Source organism: Rhipicephalus sanguineus, chromosome 1 (assembly GCF_013339695.2).
Source record: "Rhipicephalus sanguineus isolate Rsan-2018 chromosome 1, BIME_Rsan_1.4, whole genome shotgun sequence".
Classification (NCBI taxonomy): domain Eukaryota; kingdom Metazoa; phylum Arthropoda; class Arachnida; order Ixodida; family Ixodidae; genus Rhipicephalus; species Rhipicephalus sanguineus.
Genome location: NC_051176.1, coordinates 197,234,186 through 197,252,771, shown reverse-complemented (window position 1 = coordinate 197,252,771; position 18,586 = coordinate 197,234,186). Strand labels below are relative to the sequence as shown.

At 41.7% G+C, this 18,586-nt stretch overlaps 1 protein-coding gene across 1 annotated transcript in view; it reads right to left on the bottom strand.

The window, feature by feature from the left end:
• LOC119405135 (medium-chain acyl-CoA ligase ACSF2, mitochondrial) overlaps positions 1–18,586 on the bottom strand; it is a 132,571-nt gene that overhangs the window by 30,594 nt on the left and 83,391 nt on the right. The window contains exons 6-7 of the mRNA XM_037671936.2: positions 12,276–12,323; positions 6,159–6,264 (exon numbers count right to left, since the gene is read on the bottom strand). Of these exons, the coding sequence (XP_037527864.1) occupies positions 6,159–6,264; positions 12,276–12,323 (154 nt within the window). The remainder of the gene's footprint in view (positions 1–6,158; positions 6,265–12,275; positions 12,324–18,586) is intronic.

Genomic DNA, 18,586 nt, shown 5'->3' with positions numbered 1-18,586 from the left:
CTGCTAGAGTGATGGAAGCATAAGTAACTTTATGCTTCAGCTAATATTTTCTTTTGTCTTTTAGTAAATAATTTGTCAAAATGTGAATAAAGCCTTTTATAATTTTGTTAACTTTTGCAGTGCCAAAGCATGCCACTGACACAATGACAGGAGTACCGTTTTCTGCTGCTTCGGTGGGTCACCATAAATGAAGCACTACAGCTTTCTGTGAATATGAGCACATAGCAAATATTAATGTTTTCTTGTTAGCTCTTTCTAGTACAATGACTGCTGTAAAAATTAAAACATTTTAATAGGAATGTCAGGTATAGAGAAAAACAAATGCCGAACTAAACTGAAAGACAAGTGCTCAGGCCACACTAAATACACAGCTCATGTGGACGTGGTGCTGCAGATATAATTGGTTCTGCCAGCAATAAGGCACGCATTTGGGCTGGTTGGTTCATGATTAATAAATTTAATAAATTCCGACATGCTGCAGCTCAGAGATTAGGCATTTGCTATACCTTCAGAGCATGTCATGTGAAGCGATCCACATGTCTTAGACAGCATGTCCATATTTGTATAGTAATCTGAAGTCGTGGTTCATATATTAAATGCGAAGCATTTCTTAGCGAACCTTTGGCACTTTGAGCGTTTCTATCTATATCTGTCTAAGTATCTGTCTATCTGTCTGTCTGTCTGTCTGTGTCTGTCTGTCTGTCTGTCTGTCTGTCTGTCTGTCTGTCTGTCTGTCTGTCTGTCTGTCTGTCTGTCTGTCTAGCCGCCTACGTATGGGGGCTGTCATGATCGCCTCCTTAACTTGGTGTAGACAAGAATTGGCATGAGAGGGTAAGAGGATTTGACGAATATGACTGTCTGGTCATGACATGAATAACGTGAAAATCTTGCCGCGTACGTCGTCAAACCCTTTCCTCCAGACGCATGCGGCACATACCCGTATACCACGGGCCGCGGTGCACGGGTATGCGCCACAGGTGATTGACAGTTTATATCTACCGAAGAACGGTGAGAACAGACATTAAATGCGAGAGCGTTAAGAAAAACCACGGCAGCGTTGACCCGACGAATGGAAAGAATGAAAATTAGGATCTCAGCAGGAATCGAACCCAAGCATTCTGTGTGGCAATCAGGTATTTTACCAGAGCCACGCCAGGTCTATAAACTGGTTTGGAAAAACAGCCTATGCAGGCACAATGTCGGTGCAACATCAGTTGTGGCTGTGGTGCTTGCTATCTTATTTTATAAGAAAGCAATAAACACTACGTGATACTCCTACAATGTATGCGATACAGGCGTCATATCAGATTAACATCTGTGGTTCCAGTGTTGGCTCCGCTTTTACAGCAGTCTAATAAACATTATGTTTTTCAGCAAGCTATATTGAAGCATTGCTCGACCCCGGAGGAATACATTAACGAAAGTTACGTATGACATTCACATCATCGCACCGTAAAGTGCAATTAGTCCGGCAGAACGACGCAGTGTCCATTTCTTACGAGGCTGGGTGATGACCTCATGCTGACCGAGGATGATGCCAGTTTGATTGACAGCCGCTTTGTAGACTAGGCTACGTAGGCCACATAGCCCAGGTAGTCTACGTATCCGACAGGCGCCATCCACTGATGTCGGTCTATGTAGCACTATACAGGCCTACCAGCCTCGACAGCCTATACCTCACCAACGCGAAGGGTGACTTTAGATTCCGACATATCGCCGGCTCTATCGACAGATAATTTGTCAACGAAATGATCAAGGCAATAACGATTTCCAACAGCTGTACTATACCCCATACTTCACTACACATGGACTCCTCGTCACCGCGATCACGACCTGATCCAATAACAAGTCATGACCAGCTGCTGGTGCTCACCGATCACGGTGATGACGATCTTGCTCAAAAACTGTAAAGAACTTCTTCCACACATGCACACGGGTTCGTGAAACGTGCGTGCATTCTCTATCATAAGGGACAAATATAAGCACTGCATATCAGCTTACCACTTCTGGTGTTGGTGCAATACCTACGTTGCCATTGGCAGCGTTACATAACTGTAAACAACTGATTATATAACACATATGCGGCTCTTCAACATATATGTGTGCGTATAAAATTTATACAAATCTTTAGCGTCATTTTGTAACGTTTCGCTTAGTAAAGAAAATTACGCCACAGTCACCTTCCCGCCGCATGCTTCGCATAACAATGACTCCAAAGTACGTGGGATCTGCCGAATTTTTTAATTGTAAAATCAGAATTTTGACGCACTACTGGATATCTGTGATCCACTGATCATGTGACAGACGACTTGTGTATGTGTTGAGGATGAAAGTATATGAAAACTGGTGTTTTTCAGTTTTCGTCAGTTTTGAACATTCCTCAAAGAGTAGCTGCAGAGTACCACAATATCTTTCCGTGTACACAAAGCAGTGTCATTGCTAAAAATCAAAAAAGAAAAGAAAGAAACAAGAAAATGACTGGCTCTCCCGTAATCGAGAGTAGATGTAAGCATGAAATGGCTACCGGCAAAGCAGACTGGTTCGAGATGATACTAGCCACAAGCTTAAAATGGGTATAGTGAATATCCACAAGGGCAGATCCCTCCAAACCACACCACGCCACATCACACTGTGCACTGTTTTATATGAATGCCACTGTTTCCTATCACTGTGTGACATAAATCTTGGGCTTTGCTCAGCATACGAGGCCATGAAGCGATGTCACGTTGGTGCACCGCACAGTGTGGCACCATCTCTCGAAGGAGGCGGTAACCCGCGCTGCGAAACCATGGCCTCTGGGACTAGCTCCAGCTGCACGCCATTTAGGTACTCGTCAACTGCTGGCGTTTTAAAGAGCACAGTGGAATTTAAAAGAGCAAACGTATGGTGCCCTATATCTGCTTTTAGAGCATCGCTATTAGGAATTGCAAATAAAACATCGGTGTACGAGAAGTCACATTTTCAGTAATAGCGTGAACAAACACTAAGAAGAACTCGGAAGCAATATTTATGGTAATTTTTTCGGGCCATAACTAGCGCATGTAATGTGGTCCTGCATAAAGGGTTGGTGGGTGGGCAGAGACTGCAATTTTTTTTACTTTTGGCTGGTTACCAGGATGTTTTCGTTTTGTTCTTGCAATGATGCCCGGAGGATCTCATTTGACAGACAATGAAAGCATGATTAAAAACAAAAACCAGCTGCCTGAATGCTTAGGGTTTAAACAGAAGTTGAAACTGCATTTAATAGTTCAGTTATTTTTCATCATAAAGGTTAGGGAAGCCGGGATAATAAGCTGAACCAATGGCATGACTACCTTCAGCCTCCCAAAAATACAAAACTTTGGCAATTCAGTTGTACAGCATAATGAAATGGGCATAACAAAAGCAAAAATAAGGCATAGTAACCAACAGCTAGAGCAAAAAAAAAATACAACCGCACAAAAAAAAAAAACAGCAAGATCAACAACATTAAGGTTGCAGAAGTGTAGTTAGCTGGGCCTAAAGACCCTCCATCGCGTCTGCTGCCGCTTTTTTAAGTAGTGCCATCTACTGTTTCGTCACCACCGCCAATTTTCGGTTCTGGAGCTTCTGGAAGAAAGTTCTTGAGCCACTTCTTTCTGCTTTTTCCTTCCACCTTGTTTCTGCATGCGCATGTGCACACGCGAGAAAGCAGATATTTCCTTCTCCGTTTCGCAAGTGTTGTTTTGAGGTTCGTCCTAAACTGCCCACCGCCGAGTGAGTTTTTGCTCAGTGTTTCTGCGTCGTGAAGGCATGGGTGGGCATGGGGCGGGTGCATCAACCGGAAAAGCAGCAGAAACATCATGGCAGAACTTTGGCTTTCGCTAGGCAGGGAACCGGTTTAAAGGGAGAGGGGAGGATGAGTTTGTGCTACTTAACCTAGCCGGCGGAAAACGCATGGAGGGGCTTTAGCTGGGCCAGTTGGTATGGATCCATGGAAGTAAGCAGGAAGCGTCATTCCTCGCTGTGTGCATAGTCTTGCGTTTCATGCTGCTTACTTCCGTGGAAACATTAAAATATCCATTACAATGAAACATTAGAAACAAGCAAACATTAAAAAATGGCAATCAACGTGAATTCATAAGTACAGAATGCAATGTTTGCCTTGCACAGTTAACAGAGTAACAAGTATTTGAATGAAGAAGAACAGGAGAAATTATTAGAGCTGTGCGAATAGCAAAATTTTGGGTGTGAAGCTAATTCAAATAATAAAAGTTCAGTGCGAATCGAATCGAATAATTTTCGAATATTTCTCAAACATTTTTCGAATACTTCGAAGTGAAATTACAGAAAAAAGTTGCAGAGAATCCCTAAGTATGTTCTTATGAGATAGCAACATGAAAGTGTTTCTTTTTGCTAGGTTGATGAAGCACTGGCACAGGGTGGTGTTTCATAGTTGTCTTATCAAGAATGAGGCAATGTAGAGGCCAAATTGTATTTATGTACATGATTTGGTGCAACCAAAGTGTTGCTGACAACACTTTACACATGATAGGCAAAGATGCCATTTCCTCAGCCTCTCCTCCTCTTCCAACTTTTGTGGAAGTCCAACTGATGTGGCGGACAAGGGTGTGTTCCCTTCAAGTCCAGAGTTCCAAAGCTGGCTCGTAGACGTCGATATATAAGAACATCTGAAATTTTGGATGTTAAAAAGCTTCGGCGTCCAATTTTTCGAACTTGCCCAAATTTCAGGTCCAAAACAGCACTAACTGAGCCCCCACCTCTGCCACATCTTTCATCTCCATGCTGGAACCAGCGTTTTCTTCAGTTAATCCATTTGCGACCGTAGCGGAGCTTGAAAGGCAGCTTTGCCGCAATATGGGTGTGTGATGAGGTGAAGCATATTGAAAATCTAGGGACCACTTCGAATCGGACGTTGACTGAGTCTTGGCTAAGTACGACCGTAACGGAGCTTGAAAGGCAGCTTTGCCGCAATACGAGAGTGTAATGAGGTGAAGCATATTGAAAATCTAAGGACCACTTCCAATCGGACGTTGACTGTCTCTTGGCAAAGTTAGACCATAGCAGATCTTGAAAGGCAGCTTTGCCGCAACACCGGGGTGTGATGAGGTGAAGCATAGTGAAAACCTAGAGACCACTTCTAATCGGACGTTGACTGTGTCTTGACAAAGTTCGACCGTAACTGAGCTTGAAAGGCAGCTTTACCGCAATACGAGAGGAGTGCAATGAGGTGAAGCATATTAAAAATCTGAAGGGGTCATTTTTAATTTGACAGTGACTGTATTTGTTTTTGGGAAGTTCGAATAGTTCGAATAGTAAAATTCCAGTGCGAATCGAATCGAATAGCAAACACTATTAGAAAAATATTCGAAAGTTCGAATATTCGCACACCCCTAGTCAGTACCCCTTTAAGATCACAGTCACAATCATTATAGATGTGTCTCAGCACTCCTCCCTGAAGGGAGTGTAGCACACGTACGATTGTAGAAATAGCAGATCCCCATACCAGATAATAATATACATGCGATTAAAAAGGGCATGTCATAAATATAACAAATTTAGTGATAGCGGGCTCTGTTTGTTAATACATATAGGTTATGAGGACTACAACACCAGCTAGCTTTTATGCAACATAGCAAAATATTCGTGGTTCTAATACAATATTACCCTATAAACTCAGGCCATTACAATTCCATGCATACTACAGTCACTCTGCAATGAACACTTTGTCAATGAAATGTCCTGTATAATGAAGGATTCCTTACATCCAAGCTGTAGCACCAGTGTTACGGTGTGTAACATTTACAATGAAATGGCTCGCATGATGAATTATTTCGAATCTATTGAGCACTTCTGTTATGAATGTGCTTGATTGCATATGCATGTCAAAGCATCCGCACTTAATCTTCCTGCTAAATGTATCCTTTTGCTAGCAGTTAGGAACTGATTAAAAAGGTGCATTAGTACACTGTAGAGGTGGAATACCATTGCAGCTTCTTGTTTCACCAAAATGCCTGTGCATTTCCTTTATTGTAGTACAAAGACAAATTGAAAATATTATTTGTAGATGTGTTCAGTCTGTTTTCAGAGGTTCCAAGCAATTACCTCTTCCCCCAGCTCTATATTAATCTACTTAATCATAAACGAGGGCATTGCTAAAACAAATCTGTATGACTCACAGAAGTGAACACAATGGTAATGGGATCATCCATCCCGACTTTGTTTTCTGCCTCAGCTAAGTTGACATTTCCTCCTTGCAGAATGTCTCGCCAGTTGATGCAGCCTCTGGTATGGGCAACATGAAAAGAAGAGTCAATATATAATACATAAGGTAACATCTGACCAAAAAGAACTCAACTCACAAAAAACACATACGTGCCTCTGCACTTGCCAATATGTGCAACGTACGTACACAGAATTTGTTTTCTGTCATTGAGTTATGGGGCTGCAGTTTCAGAGATCGTAAAGCAGCTAGCAAAAAAAAAAAAAAAATTACTATTTCCTTTCAAGTAACTACATACCATTGTGAAGGAAAAAACAGCGCTACAAATGGACGAGGACTGAGGAAGAAAACACGACACAGGCGCTGATACCACGTTTCAGCTTTTGTTTGTTTGTTTACCTAGATCCTTCGGACCCATTCCGGCAGACTTGATGCTGGAACGGGTCCCGGCAGACTTGATGCCCTTAGGTAGTATGCAAAGGGTTATTGTTTAGTTGCCATCTCATAAAAGGATCACGTGCTATGCGATGCCAGCTGACAAAAAATACAGACTGGCAAAGCCTGCATTAAACACCAAGCCATGCAAGCCCAATTGAAACAGCGAAACTGGACGATTCTGAAGACTAATCTGGTTGCTTCTAGATTGTTTCTAGGCCTTAGCTAGGTTATAAGGGTTGTTTCTAGGCTGCTTCTAGGTCATTGTTAGGCTTTAGCTAGGTTGTTTCTACATTGATTCTCAGTGCAGAGAGATTTGAGTTAAACCACACACAGTCGCAGACACGACAAGGATGTCCAAACTCCAGAGACAGAAACTCGTGCTGAAACCACTCATATAGTCACAGATACGACATGGATGCCCAGTGAGAGACAAGCTCGCACTGAAACCAAGCATTTGCACTTCTCATAGATCTACAGGCACATCAATGGCGTAAGCCATCCATAGCTTCGGGGTATTCTCGCAGCCGCCACTGCCTTTCCCATTCCCTAGTGTTGGGCTAACTGTTGCCTTCTTCCTTTTTAGTGGACCAGTGGTGAGTAGTGGGATTTACCCAATTTCTGTGACACATACCCGTTTATGATGATGATAGTTTCTCACAGACGCTGCTGCCTTTCCCGTTCCCAGTGTTGGGCTAACTGTTGCCTTCTTTAGTGGACCAATGGTGAGTAGTGGGATTACCTCAATTTCTGTGGCACATACCGTTTATGATGATGACAGTTTTCTGATAGGCTGCACAATTTCTGTGGCACATACCCGTTTGTTGTGCTAACTGTTGTCTTCTTCATTTTTAGTGGACCAGTGGTGAGTAGTGGGATTTACCCAATTTCTGTGGCACATACCTGATAGGCCACACAGGACAGGCTGCACAAATTATGGCTGCCTTAAACAGTTTTGCTGTTAAAAGAGTGTTCCACACTCGCCGTCACGGCTATGAATGGCACTGGCTAACACTCCCAGGATTACATGCACAGAAATACCCAATGAAGTGGACAGGAAAGCAACTACAGCCGTAGCATTGGGCATGTTATCTGAAGGTTGTAGGTTCAGTCCCTACCGGCAGCAAAGTTGCTTTTTGTACACTTTAATTCCTTTCCACTTATGTCATAATTACTACCCTACACTTAAAAAATACAAATATTGTCCCCTATACCTTCCCTGGCTTCATTTTCGGTTTCATTAGGTTATGTCTAATAAAGATACGATCCCTTGATCCATTCCCCTTTTTTCGTTCAAGGAGCCCATTAGGCACTGCTGTGACTATGTGCACATGCAATATTTTTTAATGAGAGCAGCATTTTGGGCAAGTTGGTATTTCATAACTTCAGCTCGACTCTGCAATGAAAAAACACGAACAACAGGGTGTGTCTTCTTTGTTGTTCATGTTTTTTCATTGCACAGTCGTACTGAAGCAATATTTCTAATCTAATCAAACTCAAAACGTCCTACATAATACGTATACTTTATAAAACCCATAATTTATTGAAATCAAAATGAAAGAACATTGTTTTAGTTATTCTCATAGAATTAAAGTGTGCCTGTGGCATGTTAACAGCAATGTTGACAGAGATGCTGGTAACACTGCACTTTTGTGCACATTGGCTAAACCATGTGCCCTGGTTTAGTGAAGTGAGACAGACTGAAAGTTGTCATCAGCTTCTTTGAAATTGTGCTCATTTACATTCTCCTTCCATTAACAGATGAGCACAGCACTAAGCACTGGTCCAGACATGTAGCCCTTGCTGCCAAGGGGCCCCACTTCGGCTCGCATGTGCTGCTGGTGTGACTGGAGGGGATGATGAAGCATCTGTGTCACTTGCCTCGATGACTTCTGATAATTTTTTAGTAGAACGAAGTTCACTATACTAAGAATGGAACGAGGTGCACAGACGTAAACATGGTGGTGCATTCGTAGATACGTATCCAAAATGGCAGCATGATGATTTTTCGAGAGAAAGAAGAGAGTATAACTGCACTCTGGTGAGCAGCATAGTTTTAAAGAAATTCGTGTTATAAATGGTTAATGCAATGAAGATGCATTTAATATAGTTAAAATGCAATACAGTCAAACCTAGATATAGTGAACTTTGATTTAATGACATCCTTGATATAACAAATTATTTTTATTTCCCAATTTTGATTGCACTAGAAACCATGCATTTTTTCTGCTGCTTAACAAAGCAACTTTGCCACACAGTCTCGATATAATGAAGTTTCTGGCTATTTCAAGCATGTACTCGGGGCCACTGAGGCTAATAATTTTAGCAAAAATGAGTGACCGCCTGTAGACTAGATGTGCTCCCCCAAGTGTGCTTGTGATTCTGTCCATCCCTCTTCTCTTCCTCTGTCTCTCTTTTTGCCCCCTTATCCCTTCCCCCAGTGCAGGGTAGTAAACCGGATGTGGTTAACCCCCCTGCCTATCCTTGCTTCACTCTCTATAAAGAAAGTCAACCAAGGCAGCGTTCACCTGTACATTTCCTTTTGCGTGAAATGTTCAAGTAGCCGAACCACCATGATGCGCATTTTCTGTATTCAGCTCGCGCACAAGAAACACTGCTGCGCATTTGTCGTGGCCATGGGGCGCAAGGCCACTCGCACATAGGAGCCAAATTTTGTGATCTCAAAGTCTTTGAGAAGGTTGTTCACGGGAACCTGACAAAATTTCATAACAGTGGTTTGAAGTAAATGTTCGGAAAACATGTTTTTGTGTACTGAAGGCACTGCAATCGCTGTCTAGAGCTGGAAAAGCATATGTCAGCTATGTCTTATTTCAAATGATGCTTTCCTAGGAAAGCTACCTGAGAAAACTACTAAGTAGCTTTCCCAGGTAGCTACTAATGAAATTTTATCACCATGAATGACCTGAAAAGTTACATTTTTTTTAACTTAAATACTAAAACCTCGATTTAACGAAATTCGTGATGTAGCGAATTTTTCATACATCGAGGTATGACTGTATTCCTTTGACTGTGGCAATTTAATAATGTTCAAAGCTTTTTCATAACTACGGATTACCGGGGACAAGAGTACTTCAATAAATGGAGATTGCTGGACTCCCTTCGTGAAAAGCTGCATCTAACTTAAGGCAGACCATGTGATGCAAAGCACATCTCCGTTGACAAAGCAGTTAAAAGGAGTTCATGGGTGCCCACGTGACAGATATATAACAGTGAAGCCAAAGAGAAAAACAAGTTGAGCAGTATTAGTAAATAGTGCTTTGATAATACAACAAAACCGGATATTATAAAAGGAAGCCAGATAAGTCTGATAAGATGCAAAAAAGGAGAGAGATGGGAGGGGATGCCACCTTCTACCAGCTTGCTGTAGTGTCATAGTTTTTGGTAACACCTGCTTGAGCCTGTGTAATTGTGTATGTATAAAAAATATACAAGACAGAACTTCACAAGTTTTGAAACCCCTTACTACTCCACAGTGGTTCAAATATGAAAAAATATATTATAAATACGTGTCTGACGTAGTCACACAGGTGTTTCTGAGTGAAATTCAAGATATAAAAGGTTGGTCTTCATTATCTATTGCAGTAATGAACCTTCTTCCATGATCTGAATGAAGATAGATTTTTGAATGGATACTTTTGAATGGATCAATCTAAAGTCATTCAGCACTCCTATTTAGTGCGCCTTTAATGGCGATGAGGACTGTTCAGGTCCTGTGTCCCGTAGTTGCCAAATTCTAACCAGAGGTTGGCAAACTCACTCATGAGTCGACTCACTCAGACTTAGATTGAGCCGTGAGTCTGAGCGAGTCTGGCTGTATAATATTTCTGTGAGATTGAGTCCGAGTGAGTCTGGTTGAGAAATTTTTAGCGAGTCTGAGTCCGAGTGAGTCCGGTTGAAGAAAACTTCGGTGAGTCTGAGTCCAAGTGAGCCCTAAGCACAAAATATATTTCTTGAGTGAGCCTGAGTGAGCTCCACACCCTTTTGTCGACCTATCATTCTTTCTACACCACTTCAGCATTACTATCAGCCTTATTTCGGCTCACGTTTATACTCCCGTTGACTCAAACGTACTTCAAAGCCCTAGAGTTCATACGCCATCTCCATATTTATTGATCAGAGGCGTGAGTTACAGAGGTGGGAAAGAGGTGCCATGACTTGCCCTCGAAAACTCTTTCACAGGAAGTTCTTGATAAAAATATTTCGTGTGAGTCATCCCTTTCAATAAAAATGTCCTTACTGGATTGCAACCACTGATAACTCATATTTCAAGGTACGAGATCAAAAGGCGCCAAGTAGAGCACCAATTATGCGAGATATTGGCGTGAAAGAGCATTGACACCATGGTCAATAAAGCCAATTATACGCTAATGGACTCATGAGTCAACTTACTCAGACTCGGATAGAGCCACGAGTCTGAGTGAGTCCTAGTGAGTAATAATCTGGCGAGTTTGAGTCCAAATAAGTCTGGCTGAGAAAAATTTCAGTGAGTCTGAGTCCGAGTGAGTGCGGTTGAGGAAAATTTTCGTGAATCTGAGCCCGAGTGAGCTTTAAGGGCAAAATATATTTCATGAGCGAGTCTGAGTGAGCTCCACATTTTTTGCCGACCTATGATTCTAACCGTTTTCAACCCCATGATGGTATCACTCAAAGAGAGGCACCTATTTAAATTACAACCTAAAAATATGTATATTTCATTTCAGTGTTGTTGTAATTAGAGAAAAAGAGTGTGCATGTAATGGCAAGTAAGAAAACAAATTTTGTGTGTGTATATAAATATATATACTGGCTGTCCCAGCTAACTTGGACCAAGATTAAAAAAAAAAAACCATGCACTCTAGGAAAGTTCTACCTGTTGTATATTAGTGGTAGTCGTGTGTACAGACAACCTGTAATTTTTTTTTCATGGCTAAGCGCTAATTAATGAATTAAATTAATTAGCCAACTTTTTTTACTCTTGCTCGAATCGGTAAAATATTAACTTTATGTTGTGCCTCGCCTCAAATAACCCCAGAATCAAGCATTTATTTTTTTTTTCTGAAATCTTCCTGGTTGTTTTTTCCAAGAAAAAAAACAAAAGCGCGTGAAACACCAAATATGAAATGGACACGTGCTCGTGTGTCGCTACTTCAGCGCTTCCAAGCGTTCTTTGATTGATACATGGCTGCATTCGTTCATTGTACAGGGCTTCAGGGTATAGGATGCACATCAAAATAAGCTTCTGATGTGTTCATCATCGAGTGTGAAGCCCTGTGAAAGAATGCAGCCGTGTATAACTATATATATATATATATATATGTCCTCCAATCATTAAGAACAGCAATGCATAGATGAAGCATGGGAACATATTTATTTCAATCAATACGTTTGTTCACACAGATCTCTACACATCTGTATCTGACAAACAATGCAATGCATACTATCACCTCTCAGAGGTTGAGCCCACAGAAAACAGATATTTAGACAATATAAAAATGTACATATGCACTTCTTCGTAAGTTAACTTATGAATAGTGATATCCACAATATGCACAAGTGCTCATTCAGAAAACTTAAAAATTGGTAATCATTTTATAAGCCTTGTTTCTGCGCAATAAGCCAGGCGGTCAATAGTACTTACGGCAATGCCTTGTCGCTCTCCACGATTATGCCTTTTAGGAATGGATACCTGCAAGCAGTGGAATCATACAAATCATTGACCAAAGGCACCTAAAGGTCAGTACCTCAGGTGCACCATGAAGGCAACAGCACCAGTGCCCTACATGCAATCTGTGACAATGGGGTTAAAGGGACTGACAACCAATTTTTACAGCACTTGTTTTCTTTAGTATGCCGGAAAGCTTACCGATCAGAGTGTCTTATAATGGGATGGTAACACGGAAAACACCATGAAACGTCTTCTACCAGAATTTTTCTATCTGTAGTGCTGATGAAGTCGTACACACAACACACGCTGAATACAGTGGTAGGTGAGCGCAGTAGCGATTATATGCCGGCATTGGAGGAAAGTAAGCAAGTGAGGCCTTATCTATAAGAAAGTAACATTGCATTTATCAAGCCTGTGTTGCTGCAGTTCGTGTTCATGCACCGCAGCCTGACATGGGCTTTCAGTTCCACTAGTTGCCATGAAGGCAGCGCCACATCTCAAGATCAACTCCTTTTACCTCCTAATAAGCAGAGAATGGAGTAGGAATGCCTAATAACACACACCATAATTTTAAGTGTGAATTATGGTGTGCCTAAACAAAAGCAGACTGTGTACAGGGATCCGAACAACTTTACACAGTACCAAGGCTTTTCCATGAGACAGCACGACGTACCAGTTTCTGTGACTTTCAAAAACAGATTGAAAGCACAAATCTTATTCAAATTGTGAAAAGAATGCCAGATTCTGTCACTATAATTCACGGTCTCTCTTTTTCCACCAGGATCTAATCACATATTCTGGCCAGTTGTCAGTCCCTTTAAGAATTCACCAGTGCATGGCTACCAGCTTACACAATGCTATTGTCCCTTTTTATGCAAGAACAAGGCCAGGATTGGCACTAATCAGATATTCTGCAGTTCCCAAGCTCGGAAATATATCATGAAATTTTTGTTTTTAACATGAGTTCTGAAGAGAAGTTGTACTTCAGAACAGGCTGTACAGTAAATAGGAATTTTTTCCTTAATCTGCACTAATCCTGGGTTGCTATAACGTAAAACTATTCCAATATTTTTTTTTCCAAGTTTTTCATTAGTACTCCATTATTGGCCAAAAGCTTGTGGGTCGTGCTCAATGCACTTGTCTGATGCGTGATGCTATTAAAACCGCAAAAATGCCAGATCTCATAATAACATGTACAGTACTCACGGATTGAAACACGACATCATTCTTTTCAGAATGATTTTCATCATTCTTTTCAGTGGGCTTGGTGACACCGGTTGCAGACGGATGCTGATCCCGATTCTTTTTGTCCAGATCGCCTGGCGGGCGCATTTCGCCGTGGGATCAACTCATCCCACATTCGAGCGGACCTCAGACGAGCATGCGCCGACTGACTTGGCCATCATACCACCGCCATGGATTCTTCAAGAAACTACGCCCCACGTGGATCAAACGTACCAGCGTATCAGCACGGTGACATCATCGGATAGCGGCCATTTCAAGCATAAATACGGGAGCCCCTTGCAAGATTCTTTCAGTGGGCTTGGTGACACCGGTTGCAGACGGATGCTGATCCCGATTCTTTTTGTCCAGATCGCCTGGCGGGCGCATTTCGCCGTGGGATCAACTCATCCCACATTCGAGCGGACCTCAGACGAGCATGCGCCGACTGACTTGGCCATCATACCACCGCCATGGATTCTTCAAGAAACTACGCCCCACGTGGATCAAACGTACCAGCGTATCAGCACGGTGACATCATCGGATAGCGGCCATTTCAAGCATAAATACGGGAGCCCCTTGCAAGATTCTTTCAGTGGGCTTGGTGACACCGGTTGCAGACGGATGCTGATCCCGATTCTTTTTGTCCAGATCGCCTGGCGGGCGCATTTCGCCGTGGGATCAACTCATCCCACATTCGAGCGGACCTCAGACGAGCATGCGCCGACTGACTTGGCCATCATACCACCGCCATGGATTCTTCAAGAAACTACGCCCCACGTGGATCAAACGTACCAGCGTATCAGCACGGTGACATCATCGGATAGCGGCCATTTCAAGCATAAATACGGGAGCCCCTTGCAAGATTCTTTCAGTGGGCTTGGTGACACCGGTTGCAGACGGATGCTGATCCCGATTCTTTTTGTCCAGGTTGGTGACAAGTATCAAATTTCTTCTATTAGAGATGATTCGGTCACATTGACGGTGTTGCCAAGCCCACAGTGTTTGCTCGGTCTATTGTGTGACTGTCTGCATGTGATTAGGCTACTACTATTAACGTCCGGTGACATAGAGTTGAATCCTGGTCCCTCTTCTGACTCAGAGTCTGAGACACAGTTAAGCAGTCAGTTGCTTCAGAAAATTTTGAAAGAGCAAACAAAGACAAATAAGACTCTGGCTTCACTGACTACTAATTTAAAACAGGTAGAAACAGCAGTCGAAAATATTCAAACCAGGATTACCAATATAGAAAAAGAACTGTGCCGAATTGAAAAGTGTGAGCAAAAGTTGGAGAAAATGGATGAAGCTTGCAGTAGCACGAACCAACTAGTTCTCGAGCTAGCCGAGAAGGTAGATGACCTCGAAAATAGAAGTCGTCGCAATAACGTTGTAGTTTATGGAGTAAAGGAAGATCAAGGGGAGGACTCAAAAGAACTGGAGCGGAAAGTTAACGAAGAAATTTTCAGAAAAATTCTAGGTGTTGAAATAAACTCTATAGAGCGTATACACCGTATAGGACCAAAACACGAACAGCGACATCGTCCTATTATTTTGAGATTTTTCAACTACATAGACAAAACTAAGGTTATGTCAGCCTGCTTCAAATTAAAGGGCACAGAGATAGCCATATCGGAAGACTTTTCAAAAAAAGTTCGGGACATTCGATCAAAGTTATGGCGCTCCGCCGCTGAGGAAAGAAGCAATGGCTCTAAGGTTTCTCTTCGTTTTGATAAACTCAGAGTAGATGGCAAGCTGTACATATGGGATGCAATGCGCAACTGCAGAGTGGCGTTGTCCACTGCGCCTTCTCAACCCGAACAATCCTCTTATCGTTCCACACGTACGAACACACGCAAACGCGATAAAAAATGACGAGAATCCGTCAAGACGCTCCGGCTTGTTTCGCTAAATGCTCGCAGTGTACTGAATAAGTTACAGAGCCTTGAAGATATAATTTTGACTTATCAACCGCATGTCGTAGTGATCACTGAAACCTGGCTGCATTCAGATGTTCAAAATTCAGAAATAGTGCCTCCATCGTACACGCTCATACGTAGAGACAGAGGATCAAGGGGTGGCGGAGTTGCAATCGCAATTAAAAATAACGTTAAATTCACTCGCTTAAATGACATCAGTGATCACGAAAGCATATGGTGCAAGCTAAAGTTTTTTGGTAAAACTATATTACTGGGAGGTGTCTATCGTCCTCCAAATGCCCCTCCGGAATACTTAGATGCATTATATGATTATTTGCTGCAAAATACGAATTCGCGCTCGAACATTCTTGTAACAGGTGACTTCAACCTTCCCGGCATTAACTGGTGCAACCTTTCTCATGACGGCAAAGATGTCAAAAGTGCTGAATCCTTACTACAAACGGCATTTACGTTTTCCTTAACCCAGTTGGTTTCCGATGCTACAAGAATTTCCAGTTCTTCTTTACTTGATCTTGTGTTTGCAAGCGGCTCGCTTCCAGATTGCTCCGTCAGTGTTAGGGATGGCATATCCGATCATCAGTTAATTGTGCTAGAGTGTCCTATTACTAGTTTACGGTCCTATGTTAAACCTTCCGACACATTAGTGAGGGACTATACGCATGCGGATGATGAGGGGGTCATTGGTTACATGGAATCCTTATTCCCTTCCTTTATTGAGTTAAATGATGTTAATGAGCTGTGGTCAAAGTTTAAAGACATTGTCATTCATTGTGAAAACACGTATGTTCCTTTTAAAAAAAAGCGTATCAACAGAGAGTACCCGTGGATGGATCGTAACCTTATACATATGAAACGCAAAATAAAACGAGTTCGAAAACGTGGCGATAGGGAGGTACTTCCAAGCCTAGTACGCACTTTTCAGGATAAAGTGCGTGCCGCAAGAGACCAGTTCTTTTCTTGCACCTTGACTTCTTTCATGTCGGAGCAACCAAGAAAATTCTGGCGATATTTATCTAAAGATAAGAGCGGCATCACAGAGATCAGAACGTCTGGCATAAGCATTGACGATCCTTTTACTATTGCAAATGAATTCAACGCGTTCTTCCAATCTGTTTTTACTTTGAAAGCATCGCATGCACACTTACAACCTTACATGCTTCGTACTTCGATGTCCGAAGTAAATTTAAGCAAGAACGGCATTTTTAATCTCTTGCGTAATTTAGACATTAAAAAATCACCAGGTCCGGACAACATATCGAATGTTTTTCTCAACAGGTATGCAATCTGGGTAGCAGAGTACTTATATATAATTTACAAAAAGTCGTTAGAATCCTGTGTGATACCTGATGACTGGCGCTCTGCAAGAATAGTTCCGATTCACAAGTCTGGGTCCCCTTTAGAATTAAATAATTACAGACCAGTTTCTTTAACATCCACAGCTTGTAAACTGCTAGAACATATTTTATTTAAAGCGATTATGACACATCTGGAGGATAATAATTTACTTCATGCAAATCAACATGGCTTTAGGGCTGGTTTATCCACTATAACACAGTTAGCTGAGATAACGGATGATTTTCTAAGTGTAGTAAATATGAGGGGTCAAATTGATGCAGTATTTTTGGACTTTTCCAAAGCGTTTGATGTTGTTCCGCATGCTGATTTAGTAACCAAACTGCATTCTATGGGCATTGAACCCAATATCATTCGTTGGATAGCATGTTATTTGTCCTCAAGGAAACAGTATGTTGCGGTCAATGATTGTGTTTCCGATACACTGGATGTACACTCGGGAGTGCCACAAGGCTCGGTACTCGGCCCCTTAATGTTCTTAGTTTATATAAATGACATTTATTTATCTGTTCATTCGCCTGTGAAGATCCGACTGTTTGCCGACGATTGTGTGGTATATGCTAATGTGACTGACCATTCCGACCAAGTTCGACTCAATGATACGTTGCACTCAATTAGCGTATGGTGTGAAACATGGGGATTGAAGCTTAATACTTCGAAGACTGCGTGTATTACATTTAGCAACAAAAAAGAACCCTTGGAATTTTCTTATACTATTAATACTGCTTACATTAAAAAAACCAATCAAGTAAAGTATTTAGGTGTTACAATTACAAACAGTTTAACTTGGGAAACACATATAGAAAATGTGTGCAGCAACGCGCTAAAAAAGCTCGCATTTTTGAAACGAAAATTGCGTCGTACGTCATCAACCGTAAAATTAACTGCATACAAGACTCTCGTCAGACCGAAATTAGAATATGCGGATCTGATATGGAGCCCGCATCAAAAGTACTTAATCGGGAAATTAGAAAGAGTGCAAAATCTGGCCTTGAGGTTTATATACACCACATACTCGCGTTTTTCAAGCGTGTCCGTTCTTCGCGACAGGGCAAAATTGAAAAAACTAGCTCATCGCAGAAATGTATCTCGTATGAAATTTTTATATCAGCTGTACCACGGTCACTATAAAATTCCTCGTGAAAGTTACTTAACTGAGCCCCCCATGCGGTCGGGTCGTACAAACCACAACAAAACCGTTAAACAGCCATTTAGTAATCTTAAAATACACCAGCATTCCCTTTTTCCGCATGCAATATCACTATGGAATAAATTACCCGAAGAAGTAGTTAACGCTAATACAACAGAATCGTTTGTTCAGTTTTTAAATAACCTTTCGTTTGACATGTAAAGCTATGTTATGCTGAACAGCTATGTTGGCAGTTGACTCCCACGTTCATTTTTTTATGTATAGAGAATTTACCTCATGTGTTGAATTGTTGTATGTGCATGTTTTATCACGGTTATAATGTTGTGTGTTTGGAATTGCGAAGCATATGTTGATTGTAGTTTGCGTTTGCTTTACCGGTAATTTAGCGACTGTTGTAATCAGTATTGTTGTTATTGTTTATGTTAATGCTGTTCCAACTCCTGCTTGGGCCCGAATAGGGCCTGCAGTATTTGTAAATAAATAAATAAAAAACGACTGCCATGAGCAATTGCTTGTGATAACCGCATCATGTCGCTGCAAATCTGGCCGCTAAAGGTAATGTGAGCTCTGATGTAAGTGTTAGATGCAAAATTACGCCGACATGATACAAACTGTAGACGCTG